At 39.1% G+C, this 13,544-nt stretch overlaps 1 protein-coding gene across 1 annotated transcript; it reads left to right on the forward strand.

Moving 5' to 3' along the window:
- Positions 1-1,931: 1,931 nt before the first annotated feature.
- LOC311284785 (olfactory receptor 51E2-like) lies at positions 1,932-10,158 on the forward strand (the record flags this gene model as incomplete). The annotated part of the gene is made up of 2 exons (XM_084399997.1): positions 1,932-1,973; positions 9,199-10,158. 2 exons carry the CDS (start codon positions 1,932-1,934, stop codon positions 10,156-10,158), a joined length of 1,002 nt encoding a protein of 333 aa, XP_084256123.1.
- Between the last annotated feature and the right edge of the window lie 3,386 nt (positions 10,159-13,544).

Raw genomic sequence — 13,544 nt, forward strand, 5'->3', positions numbered from 1 at the left:
ACCGGTCAATTCCCGCATTCCCCTTCGCCGCCACAACACAGCAACCCCTTGCCTCAGAGCAACTCACGTGGCATAACCAAGCCTCTGCCTCAGAGCAGTGGTCTGTCGTGCACAAACGCAAAAAAGCTTCTGACACTTACTCATTCACACGATATATGCAGCCCCCAGCTTCAGAGCGGCTACCTGCTTTATACAGAGCATGAAGCACTTCAGTTACTTTCTCACCCATGGAGTGTGAGCAGCCCTCATCTCGAAGCTGCGGTTTGTCTGACATAAAGCACGATGTGCTTCAGCCACTCGTTCACTCTCAAAACGCACACCTCAGAGCGGCGATCTGTCATATATAGCTCTCCCCCCAGCATAGAACGATGATCTGTCAGTATAAAGCACAAAATGCTCCGGCCATTCTCTGTTCTCTCACCGGCTATGCCACTGTTTTCAGCACTCTTCCTCTATGCGTAGCACTACCTACTATTAGGGCTGAGCCAGCTATGAAACCAGACAACTTGTGGCGGAAATAACACCCTTTTCCAGTGCGAGGGAAGTGATGTTCCGCTGTGTGGTGTGACAAAGCTGGAAGAATCAGAATTGTTTTCTCTAGTTCAGTCTGTGCCCTCCGTCTGGAAGCGGCAGGGTACATATACAAAGCAAGGGTTGCCCCGTTTCAACTGCGTTATGAAGCTATGAAACGCCCCAGCGTTATGAGTGCATTATCAATTCGTTCCCTCAAACTGCTGGCACTGGAAGAGATCCTCTCGCAAGCTGGCCGGAGGACTAATTATTTCAGTGCACCTTGGGAAGCCTTACTACTGTATTCAGATAGCCCTCATCATGGGTGTTTCTGAGATTGCTTCATTGCTTCATAGACTTGCCGCTTCGCAGTCCCTATGAATGAGAAAATATTCTGTGTACATTTATGGAATGTGTGATCGCAGCTCTCTCCCCTCTAAAATGAGTGGAGCTTGCGTGCTGAATGATCTGGATGAGTGACTGATCATGTTTTATTCATGGAGTGTGTTTAACCATCAAAGATTTCTGCTTGTCAACCACCCAGAATCCCCTTCTTAGGAAGTGGAGTTGGGCTTTGTTGTCACATGGGCCCAGCACGGGCGGTAACCCTTGGAAAGCACTTTGAAGTGTGTTTATAGGAGTTGTGAAGTAGTTGGCGATTCTGATGTGGTCACCGTACTATTGCAATTTAGGTATTATATTATCCTGTGATGTGTAAGGCACTGGCACTGTCATTGTTTTTCTCTGCGTTACTGTGATAAACAATAGCGCTGGCGCTGCTGCTACTGCTGCCGCTTTGCTGTCATTCACCCAAGTTGTTCAAATAGGTCCAGTAGCTCAGCCTTCGAGCAGTGAGTAGTGGCCTAGATCATGTTATAAGGCAGCGTATAGGCTACTGTCCGGGCACTGACCAACATGGCGGTTCCCGTCCCATTTTGGACATAGGACAGACTGAATCATGAAATGCGATGTAATGAGACGTTCTGTAATAAGAAGTTGGTTTGTGTGGGCTTTAATTGGGGCATTAATTGGAAGTAAAGGAAAAAAGAGGAGCTTTCTGGACAGTGGCACTGTTGCTTCACTTCTGCCCCTTCTTTCTCAAGTCTATAGGGAAAATCAACTAAAGTCCCAAGCTCAAGACAATGATCTGTTATAAATGTGTCTGATAGCTGGTATAATAATGAGATTCTGGCATCTTAGTAGAAGGTAGAGTATGAACCATATGTTTCTTCTCTTTTCTCTCTAATCCTTATACTAGAATGACATATAGGTTCAATAGGGTTATATCAAAGAACATCCAAACATTTTAAATGTACTTTGACTGGAAATTAATATATTTTTTAAAATGTTCTCTGTTATAATGTGCATTTCCATTACAGTTCTTAATCACAGGTGACACAAAAAGCCAGACAACAGCTATCATGAGCTCCATTCAGTCAAACTCCTCTGCTAATGTCACCTTTGTTCGTCCTGCAACATTTTTCATCAAAGGCTTTTCTAATGTTCCACATGTGAAATACTACTACAGGTATGTGTTCTTGTCTTTGGTCTATGTTGTGACTGTTTTAGGGAATTCATTTACCATGTGTATCATTTATTTGGCACGCAGACTTCACACAGCCAAATACATTGCTGTTTTCCATCTGGCCCTTTCTGATCTGTGTGGAAGCTCGGCTTTGATTCCAAAAATCATTGACACATTTTTGTTTGAACACCAGGAGATTTCATATGAAGCGTGTTTGGCATATATGTTTTTTGTATATCATTTCATGAATCTGCAGTCTTTGACACTACTTGTCTTGGCTTATGACAGACTGTTTGCTATTTGTTTTCCACTACGGTATCATGCTATTGTAACTGAAACAGCCATGTTTCTGATCATAGGTGTTATGTGGATTTTTTCTGTGACATATTTTTATGTATATGTAGGTTTGGTGAATAGACTCTCTTTTTGTGGATCTAATGTGATAGATAGTTATTTTTGTGATCATGGCCTTGTCTATAGTCTAGCTTGTAATGATAATTCTATAAATACTATGATGGTAAAAATGAGCTTTTTTCTCCTGGTGTGCACACCACTGTTATTGATCATCATTTCATATTTCTGCATTGCTCTGGCTTTGCTTAGGATTGGCCATGGTGCTGATCGAATCAAAGCCATACAAACCTGCACCTCACATCTCATGTTGGTGGCAATCGGTTATATCCCAATTATAAGCAATAATATTGCAGTATTAACAATACCTGTAAATTCAAACACTCGGTTAATTAACATTTCCTTGACGCAGACAATGCCACCTATGCTGAATCCCATCATATACACTCTAAAGACAGAGGAGGTCATGCAATCCATAAAAGAAATGTTCAAACGAAGCAAGGTGAACACAACAAAAAGAATGAAGTTTAGTAGAAATTCAAAACAAAAAATACAGGTTTCAACCTAATCTGCTGTGATCATTCAACAAATATCTAATTTAACAATGGTGATTGATTTTGAATGTTGTAGAAAATGTGTTGTAAATATGTTTAATACCTCTTGGCTGAAACCTGCTAAAGCTGCTTTTTGATTGTTTTCTATTGAACAAAACAATATACAAATAATTTCAGTAAAGATTCTAATAATAAAGCCTTGAAAATATTATTCACATTTTCATACAGTGATTTAAGCTTAACAGTAAGTCAAAATAACTTCTTTTTTATTATTATTGCATTTGCTTTAAATGTTACAAATGTTTTAGAAATGCTTCTGCATCATGTTTTTTATCCTTATGAACATACATGTTCACATTCAGGAATATATTGATGTATTGAATGAATCATTAGCTTGCATGTGTTTTGCGGGTCACAATCAACTTCACAGACAGTTTCTGAATTAAATATCCAAGGGAACAACTTTTTTTGTTGAGAGTGATCCCAGACGTTGTAATGCGAGCATTTCAGTTAACAATTATTATATTATATTTTTTATAATTTAACAAAAGTAATACAATCAATAACTACAAAAAGCAACCAGCCTACATAACCCCAGAATACAGTATAGCCTATACATGGTACACATATATTTTGCCATATAATAACATAAATCTATAAACCATAGACTGTAATAAAAGATTGACGATGTGTCGCCACTTCCTTGCACTGTAGAAAAATTAAGCCAAAATATCTCAGAAATGGTTGTTGCCGTATTCAGTGCTTACGTCATTTGGAGCCCAAATCTGCTCAGTGGTGATCCTGATGTAGAGCCGCGGTACCAAGGCCCCGCCTATACTCTCAAGCACAGCTGTCAATCATGAGTTCCCTTTCGAGAGCGGTAACTCTAAGATTGCTTAGCAACGCTGCGGGGAACTCCTCCCTTCTCCACTTTTGTTGAAATCTTATGGGCTAACGCCAGCTAGGAAGAGCTGGTCAATTGTCGCGAAGTATGCAAATACTGACAGGCTCGCGGGCAGTATAAAATGCTCGGGCGTGACAATTGCGTCAGAATCTCTTTCTTCACGCTGTCATCATGGAAGCTGCACCAGGAGAACTAGGAATCTTTTTCTCTACGCATCCGATGGCGTCAACTTGGCAAATTTGTGCGGGCCCCATCGACCCGCCCGACGAACATGAGTACTGCGTCGCCTGCCTGGGCCTCGCCCCTAAGAACCAGGAGGGAAATGGTTCGCGCTATAATGGGGAAGAGGCCCACTGCCGCCAGCGAGCCGCTGGTGGGCCCTCCCCGTCTGGAGGCGAAGATGACGACGGGGCCTGGAGCCGCCACTCCTAGCGGTGCGGCTATTGGCTGACTGTCTGTCTCTTCCGTGGTTGGTGTAGCTTGACCCCGTTTCTCAGGGCTTATCTTCACTACTCTCACGGCGGGATTTAATACAGTTCCCGCAGCGTTGCTACGCAATGTAGAGTTACCGCTCTCGAAAGGGAACGTCTCCGGTTACTATCTTATCCTCGGTTCCCTGAGAGGCGGGAACGAGACATTGCGTTAGCCACCGTGTTCGCTGTTTGATCAGCTGTGCAAGCGTTCAGTCGTGAATTTTTAAAGCATCAAATAATCAAATAACATTGTAACGACAATGACTATGACATGCGGTCACATGCTGTGTCATGGCATTCCGCACACACACACAAACACCCTTTTGTGTATAACTGAGAATAAGAGAAATATCTGTTATTTTCCTTTATAATGTGTGTACCTTCCTATATGCACGTGTGATAGAGGTTTGGTTTGCTAGAGTATAGTTTTGAATTCTAAATGTTCATTGAAGGGAATTCCTCAGTCGTGTCTTGTTGTAACCCTACCTCAGACCATAAAACTTTACGACCCAGGAAAGCAGACATTCCAACACACACACACACAAACACACTCTGGACTTTGAAACAGAAACCCCCTTACAGAAAAGGACTTTTACCCATAAAGTCACTCTTAAAGGTACTAAATATATATATTTGTGTGTTAAGAGGTGTGTGTAAACCATAGGAAAGCATATGTCCTATTTGTAACCTTAATAGGACTGCTATTGCCTATACAAATGCATAATAATGTATCTTTGCATGGCTACAAAGCCTATATTCTATTTTTGATATCTCTGTAATCCTATCCAGCTGGTGGAGTTGAATTCCGATAGCAGAATTCAGTGATGCGCATTGTTTTATAAGTTCATATGTCTGGAGAAAATCCTCTCCAGTTAAAGTCAATCATGACTCATTCGAGTGGGCGTGTCTAACCGGACAAAGGAATCTTCCCGCTCGAAAAATCTCGACAGCTGATTCGTCCTACACGAAGGAGGGGACGGCACATTAGACACTGATAAAAGTCCAAAACCTGATCCCTCTCTTCTCTCTGATCCCTGCTCTTCTCTCATCGATCTCCTCTTCTCCCCGGCTTCAAGAAACATCTGAAAGGCTCAGGCCTTCTCCTCGGACCAACACATGTTCGAGTCGTAGCTGCCGTTCTTTGCAACTAAGTTCCTATCGCCTTTCCCCTCGACAAGGGAAATGATCTAACTTTCTCGGTAACTTAAATTCAAGTAAGCCTTTACATCGTCTTGCGAAACGACCCAGAAGACGAAGCCAGACGCAAACCAGCCGGACACGCGCGCCTCTTCTACAGCCTCACCAGAAAGAGCACAGAATTCTGCAAGTAGGCCTATATTGAGTTGATAAAAGCTGTTTTCCGGGTGTCTATCTCTTAGGTCTGTGAATTAAGTTACCCTTCTTCCTCTTCTCTTTTCCCTTTTTCTTTCTTTCATTTCATTCTGATCACTTATGTTATTGTTTGGTTATATGTTGTTTGTTTATTGTTTGCATTGTTACGTACGTTTATATTCGTAGCTCATATAATCTCTAGTTTTGCATTTATTAAAATTCATAAATACTTTTCACTGCCTCTGTGTTTGAAGAATCCACCTTATGAGTCAATGAAATCAAAGATCTTATTTAAGCTACAAGCTCGAAATTAGACTACATTCAGTAGTTTTAATTTATAAACTCAGAAAGTTGGGTGTCCGTGGCCAGGACATGAAACTCTCTTGAAGTTTGTGAATACCTCTTCTTGACTACAGGTAATGATTTTACATTTGTTTCGCTGGACGAATTAAATGTTGGTCAGATAGTTATAGAACAAGGTAATCTCGATAATTGATAAAATAAATGTACATGCGACTTATGAATTATGACCATGAGTCATAAATATTAATATTACCAAGATTCCCCATATTCTTGAGCTAATTCATATTTACCCAGAGTCGTATTCGTTACAACATAATAGAAACAAATGTATTGGAAAATCAAACACTTGAACATAATAGAATATAAGAACTACCTAAAATGACAGAAACCATCTTCGGAAAATTTAGTTTGAAGTGTAATTGCATTTTTTAGTTTGGCTTGCATCCCTTTCGATTACGTTGAGAGGGCAGCTAGGGATTTATGAACTATACTGCAGCCAGCCACCAGGGGATGATCAAAATGCTTTGGCTTCATTTTTCAGGAAGAGTGCAGCACACTTGTTATAAACTAAGGACACACAATGACATACCACTCGCATGTGTGCGCTATGCAGAAAGAAAGTCCATTAGCTACGTCAATTTACAGCAGTGATAAACTAGTTTTTATGGTATAACACAATAGGAAAATCGCAGAGGTCACCAAGTGCGACCAACAAGTTGTCAAAACAGAGTATTTCCATTTATCCATATTTACTTCACACTACTCTTCTGAAAAATCCAACATTAATCAGCATGGATTCCATGCTGGTCCAGAGTGGTTTTTGCTTGCATATTTCTATATTTAACACATTAATGATGTAAAGAACAATGTAAAAAACAATATAAGGTTCAAATATATGATTTATTGAATTATATCATTATAACTTTGTAAACGCTCTGCTGAAAGTATAACTGAAAGTTGTTTTAGTTATGATTACATTATTAATCAATGTTATTGGTAAACTGGTAAAAAGTTTCTGCTCATCTCTTCTGTTCTTTCCTCTCATCTTCAGTGATTCTGCTTGTTAACCTCAGGTGTCTAATGCTTAATCATCACTTGTAGAGTGAATCTACTTTATTTCACTAACTGCAACATTGCTTTGGTGTTACTTTTACTCTCTATAGATTTGGATCATATTTGAAAATATATGTTTGTTTTACTGTGTAAAAATGTAACCACCAACATGCATTTTTCTTTATTAAATATATTTTTTAAATACATTTAGAAAATTGTCATGGTCTTTAACTACTGTACGAACACACACTAAGAAACGTGATATGTAACACATACACAAGTTTTGTTGTGTTCTTGCTGGGATCATACCAGCACACAAAAGACAACATATGCTTGTCCACCAGCACACCAGCATCCCAAGCTGGTCCCAGCATGCAAAACATACCTTATGCTGGTCCACAAGCACACCAGCATACCCTGCTGGGATCCCATGCTGGTCCCAGCGAGCAAAACATACCTTGTGCTGGTGACCAGCAATGCTGGATTTTTCAGCAGGGAAGACAGAGAAAGTCATGCAATCCATAAAATAACTGTTCAAACGAAGCAAGGTGAACACTAAGTGCAGAGAAATTCTAAACAAAAATGACAGGTTCAATCTTAGTTATTATCAGCTGTGCCAGATTCAACAAATATCTCATTTAAAAGAGTTGGTTGATTTTGAATGTTGTAGAAACTGTTGAAAACAGGTCAAATATGTTTAAAACCTAGTAAAGCTGCTTTGTGTTCAAATCAATATGCAAATATTTTCAGTAAAGATTCTAAATCAGGGGTGTCCAATCCTGCTCCTGTTGGAGCGCCACTGTTCTGCAGAGTTTAGCTTCAGCTTGCCTCAACACACCTGCCTGGAAGTTTGTGCCTGGTAAGACCTTGATTGGAAGGTTCAGGTGTGTTTAAATGGGGTTGGAGCTGAACTTTGTAATTCTGTATTTCTGACTTCCTATGTAATTTTGTATATCAAGTAAATGTTGATTTGAAATTTTTTATATATTTGTAATGGAAAACAAGACAAAAATACAAAGAAAGAAAAAAATATTCTGCAGTGAATTTACATCTTTAAACTCCTGAATGAATTGTTGACTTCAGTGAATCATTAGCATGCATTTGTTCTGATGGCCAACAGACAATCTGTGACCAGTGACTTTCAGGTATCCAACTCTTTTACTGAAAGTGATCCCAGACAATGTAATGTGCTGGATGCATATGCTTCAGTGAAATAAATCATTATATCAGAATTTGTTAATTTAGCATAGCCTAAGTAATACAATCAGTAACTAAAACAAACAACTACATAAACCCATCACACAGTTCACATTTTGTCATATAACAGCATTCTGCATATATAAACCCACACAGTAAACAACACAATGAAATACCAGGCAACATAACAGTATTTTAGCGCTGCAACAACTAATCAATAAAAACAATAAAATATGTTTATTGACCAAATTTTATTAGGCCTATCAATTATCTAGGTGTGTAACATGCACAGAGAAAGTCCCTCAGTGATGCACTGTGGAAAAAGTGCACAACCCTAAGCGCCTCAAAGATGCCCATTACCAAAATGTTTCCTGAGATGTACTGCAGTTTAATTAGCTGGTGCTCATAGAGGCAACTTTGCTGACTGAGCGAGCATGTTCAAACTAAGCGACAAGGAAAATAGCGAAATAATGTTAACTTAAAAGTTATTTTGATTAAATATTTCTTGCTAACCCCTCCCACACACAAATACATGGACACTTGAAAATAAAGGTATTTTCTAGACTGTGACACAGTTCACATACTTGCGTTGATTTACTCCTACCCCTTCTTGCTCAAGTCTACAGGGAGAAGCGTTGCTCCATCAACTAAAGTCCCAAGATCAAGACAATGATCTAATATAAATATCTCTGATTACTGGTAGAATAATTCTGAAACATTCTGGCAGCTTAATAGAAGGTAGATTATGAAATGTTTCTTCTCTTTTATCTCTAAAGCATTTACTACAACTGTTTTATTATTAGTTAAATATGAATCAAAGAACATCCACATTTCTTTTTTAAATTAATGCACTGTGACTGGAAATGAAATCATTATTTGAATATTCTCTGTTATTGTGTGCATTTTTATCACAGTTCTTCATTACAGGTCACAAAAATCCAGACAACAGCTGTCATGAGCTCCATGCAGTCAAACTCCTCTGCAAATGAGACCTTTGTTCGTCCTGCAACATTTTTCATCAAAGGCTTTTCTAATGTTCCACATGTGAAATACTACTATGTGTTCTTGTCTTTGGTCTATGTTGTGACTGTTTTAGGGAATTCATTTATCATGTGGATGATTTATTTGGCCCGCAGACTTCACACAGCCAAATACATTGCTGTTTTCCATCTGGCCCTTTCTGATCTGTGTGGAAGCTCGGCTTTGATTCCAAAACTTATTGACACATTTTTATTCGAGCACCAGGAGATTTCATATGAAGCGTGTTTGGCAAATATGTTTTTTGTGTATCATTTCATGAATCTGCAGTCTTTGACTCTACTTGTCTTGGCTTATGACAGACTGGTTGCTATTTGTTTTCCTCTGCGGTATCATGCTATTATTACCAAAACAGCCATGTTTCTGATCATAGGTGCTATTTGGATTTTTTCTGTGACATATTTTTCTGTACTTGTAGGTTTGGTGAATAGACTCTCTTTTTGTGGATCTAATGTGATCGATAGTCATTTTTGTGATCAAGGCCTTATCTATAAATTAGCTTGTAATGATAATTCTATAAATTTAATGATGGGAAAAATAAGCTTTGGTCTCCTAATGTGCACACCACTGATACTGATAATTATTTCATATTTCTGCATTGCTCTGGCTTTGCTTAAGATTGCTCATGGTGCTGAACGGATAAAAGCCATGAAAACCTGCACCTCACATCTCATGTTGGTGGCAATCGGTTATATCCCACTTATAAGCAATAATATTGCAGCCTTAACAACACCTATCGATCCGAACACCCGGATAATTAACAATTCCTTGAGACAGATAATACCATCTATGCTGAATCCCATCATATACACTCTAAAGACAGAAGAGGTCATGCAATCCATAAAAGAACTGTACAAACGAAGCACAGTGAATACAACTACAGAAAAAAACATGAAATGTAATAGAAATAAAAAGTAATAATAGCAGATTTACTCTCACTGCATCAGCTGTGATCATTCAACAAATATTTAATATAACAAAATTCACTGATTTTCCATATTTGATGTTCTAACAGATTTTGTATTGTAAACAGGCCAAATTCAGCATGTGTAAAACCTCTGGGCTAAAACCCATAAAGCTGCTTTGTGATTCCTTTCTTTTTTCAAAACAATATAGAAATAATTTCAGTCATGATTCTAAAAAGAAATGTTAGAGCATTATTCTCTCTAGAATGTAATGAATTTTATGTTAGCAGTAAGTTAAAAGAAACATTTCCATTACATTTAATGATGTTTTAATAACAAATTTTGGGAGGAACACATTCAAATTGCCTATCCAATCAACACGACAGGAGGCCTATATTGTCACGATCTCCGTTCACCAGCTCAGCCACCTCAGCACACTATGTTTCCCAGAATCCTTCCTGGCTCACAACTGCTGACGCTCCACAATCACCACACCTGTCTGCGATTTACCCTCATCAGCACCTCTCTATAAAGCTAGCACCACACACACAGGCCTTGTCTGGTCTTGTTGTTCCTAACATGAACTACCTAGTGCTGTGATCCACTCAGCTAATCTTCAGTCTTCTGTTATCCCCATCTGAAACAGATACGAACTGTCATTCACCGCTGTCATCAGGCAACTTATCCTTTCACTCAGTTACTCACCTATTCATGTTGCTTGTTCTCTGCATAGATTGTGCCAACTAGACTCTCCCCTGTGAAGGCCTCATCGACACAACAGCCATCAGAACTGATCCTCAAACCAGCCACCATACTGGCGTGATGACTCCAACCTTCAACCAGATGGAACTGCATAAATATTCTAAATGTTCTGATCCAGTCTGACTTCTGACCTGTAATGCTGCCTGAATCATAACTGTTCATTTGTTGGCCAGAGGAGAACTGGACCCCTGACTGAGCCTGGTTTCTCCCAACGTTTTCTTCTCCATTCTGTCACCTGATGGAGTTTTGGTTCCTTGCCACTGTCACCTTTTTAGTCTTTGTTGCCTTTGGCTTTTGGCTTGCTTAGTTGGGGACATTTAATATTCAACAATATTATTGATCTTCCTGCATTGACACCATTATATGAGACCTGAGCTGGACAATGACAACACGGTTTTCTCCAGAGCGGCTAGATGTATAAATGAGAAACTTTTTTACAACAAAAATGAACCATCACTGAACTCACTTAAGCTGGACTATGATGCTATTTTCATCTAGAAACAAACTTGTTACATTATTTTCCTGTTATCACTGTAAAGCTGCTTTGAAACAATCTGTATTGTAAAAAGTGCTATATAAATAAAGGTGACTTGACATATCTACAATAAACCTCTTGTTTGGATATTACCTGTGTGTTGCTTTCTTATGTTTCGTGACAGAAAACCAGACCAAATCAAAAGATGGACTCAGTGGGAGCTCTGAGTCCGGGGCTTTCCTATTAACCATATTTCAAGTTAAAGGCCCCCTGAAATCAAAATATAAGTTATTTTTTAGCTTTTAGTATGAATATGTTAGGATTAAGGTTATTAATAAGCTGGTGTGTTCCAAACCAATGACAAAATTCGCATTTAGGAGATCTAAGCATTCAAAACTTACAGTCCCTCACTTCCGCTAAAATGGATCACGGATTTTTATGACGTCACCGTGGACTTCAGCTTCTCATCACATCTTCTGTCCAATCAAATGCTCTCTAGAATGTAAAGTGTCCCGCCCCCATGCTATAAATACCACCTGGTCAAAGCGACACGTTGCGGAGCAATATGTGTTTTTGCCAGGGTCGATATTCTCCCGACCACTATGGATCCGCTTCAATGGATCGCCAGTGCTGAGACTCTCTATTCGTTCCTGTGAAATCACAAAACAAAATGCACACAAACTTGTCCCTGCTTGATATACAAACACTGATAAACATATTCAGTTTGATGTGCGGATTAGAACCCAGAAACTCTGACACGCTTGGCAAAAATATTACCACTAGCCCATGAAAGCACAAGTTACTATTGCGGTTCTATGAATTTATTCACATGAAAATTCTCGGCACTAACATATATCAGTACAGTACATATCATTAAATGGCAAATTAAAACCAATGTACTATTGAAATTGATTTCTGGACATCGTAATGTAATTTTTTCTGAAAATTGTTATTGTACACATATATTGTACATATATCTTAGCATTCTATAGCAACCTCTCCCCACACCCCACACACCACACACCACACACCTGTGCCACCCACTTTTTAAAACAAAATTACGCCACTGGTTGGAGATGTGTGTTCGGTTGCTCGAGTTTTATTCAGTTTTTTTATTCCCAACTGTACATTGGTTCTAAATGAAATGACTAGAATTTATTCACACCTCTACTGTTGAATCCCAAATGCTCGGATTCACTTCCGTGGTGCTGTCAAGTACGACTTGCAGTCTGTGAGGTAAACTAAACGCTATTGGCTATTTGAAAAGGGGGCGGAGCCATTCCATATGTCCCGCCTTAGCTTCCTGTTTCAGTGGAAATGACGTCAACGCATCATACAAAGCTGCGCATTTCAAGGCACGTCAGTGGGCCTTTAAGGAAGATCGAGGAATATGTGCATGAATTCCTGGAGTACTGCTATTTAACGACATGGGATGATCGGTATGTGCTTCAGTGGGTATATTTGTCCCTGTTAATTTAACAAAATTAATACAGTCAAAAACTATGACAAGCAATTACACAACCCCATCACATAATATACACTTTACTCAGTACAATGCACACTGTACACTTTTCAGCATCTATGTAAAGACCACCCATTGGCCCAACGACGAAATCCAACGGTGTGGGTGAAGGTATAATGCGTGTATGTCTTTTCAGCGCTCCAGTGAAGTTCACTTTATTTATTAGAATTTAGTTTCAATATTACTTTAGCTCTACGCTTGATCTGACTCCAATTTCAAATGATAATCAAATTTAGATCGTGTTTCCTATTTGAAAATAATCATAAATATTGATTATGACGTAGTTTAGATATTTTATTATTCTGAGTATCTAATACTTTAAATTATTTATTCATTAAAGTACCCGATGCCGCACAGAGTCACACGCCCCGGGTTTATGTGGATCTCACGGACACAGTCTTGCCAGTCTGATCTTGGTCAGAGGGTGCAGGGTTTGCTAATACCTCTTTAGTTGGTTGCCTACTGCTCACTCATACAAAAAAGTGTAGTTTATTTAGCCACTTCCATACAACTTGCCAAGTCAGTGATAGGCAGAAATCAAAAGGTCTTCAAATGACGTGCCTACTGCTCCGTTCATACAGTATATGCGGCTTTAGTTTGACCTATCCTGGACACAGATCTGCGGTAGCACCAGCTTCCT

This window comes from Rutilus rutilus (assembly GCF_951802725.1).
Source record: "Rutilus rutilus genome assembly, chromosome: 25".
NCBI classification, from domain to species: Eukaryota; Metazoa; Chordata; class Actinopteri; order Cypriniformes; family Leuciscidae; genus Rutilus; species Rutilus rutilus.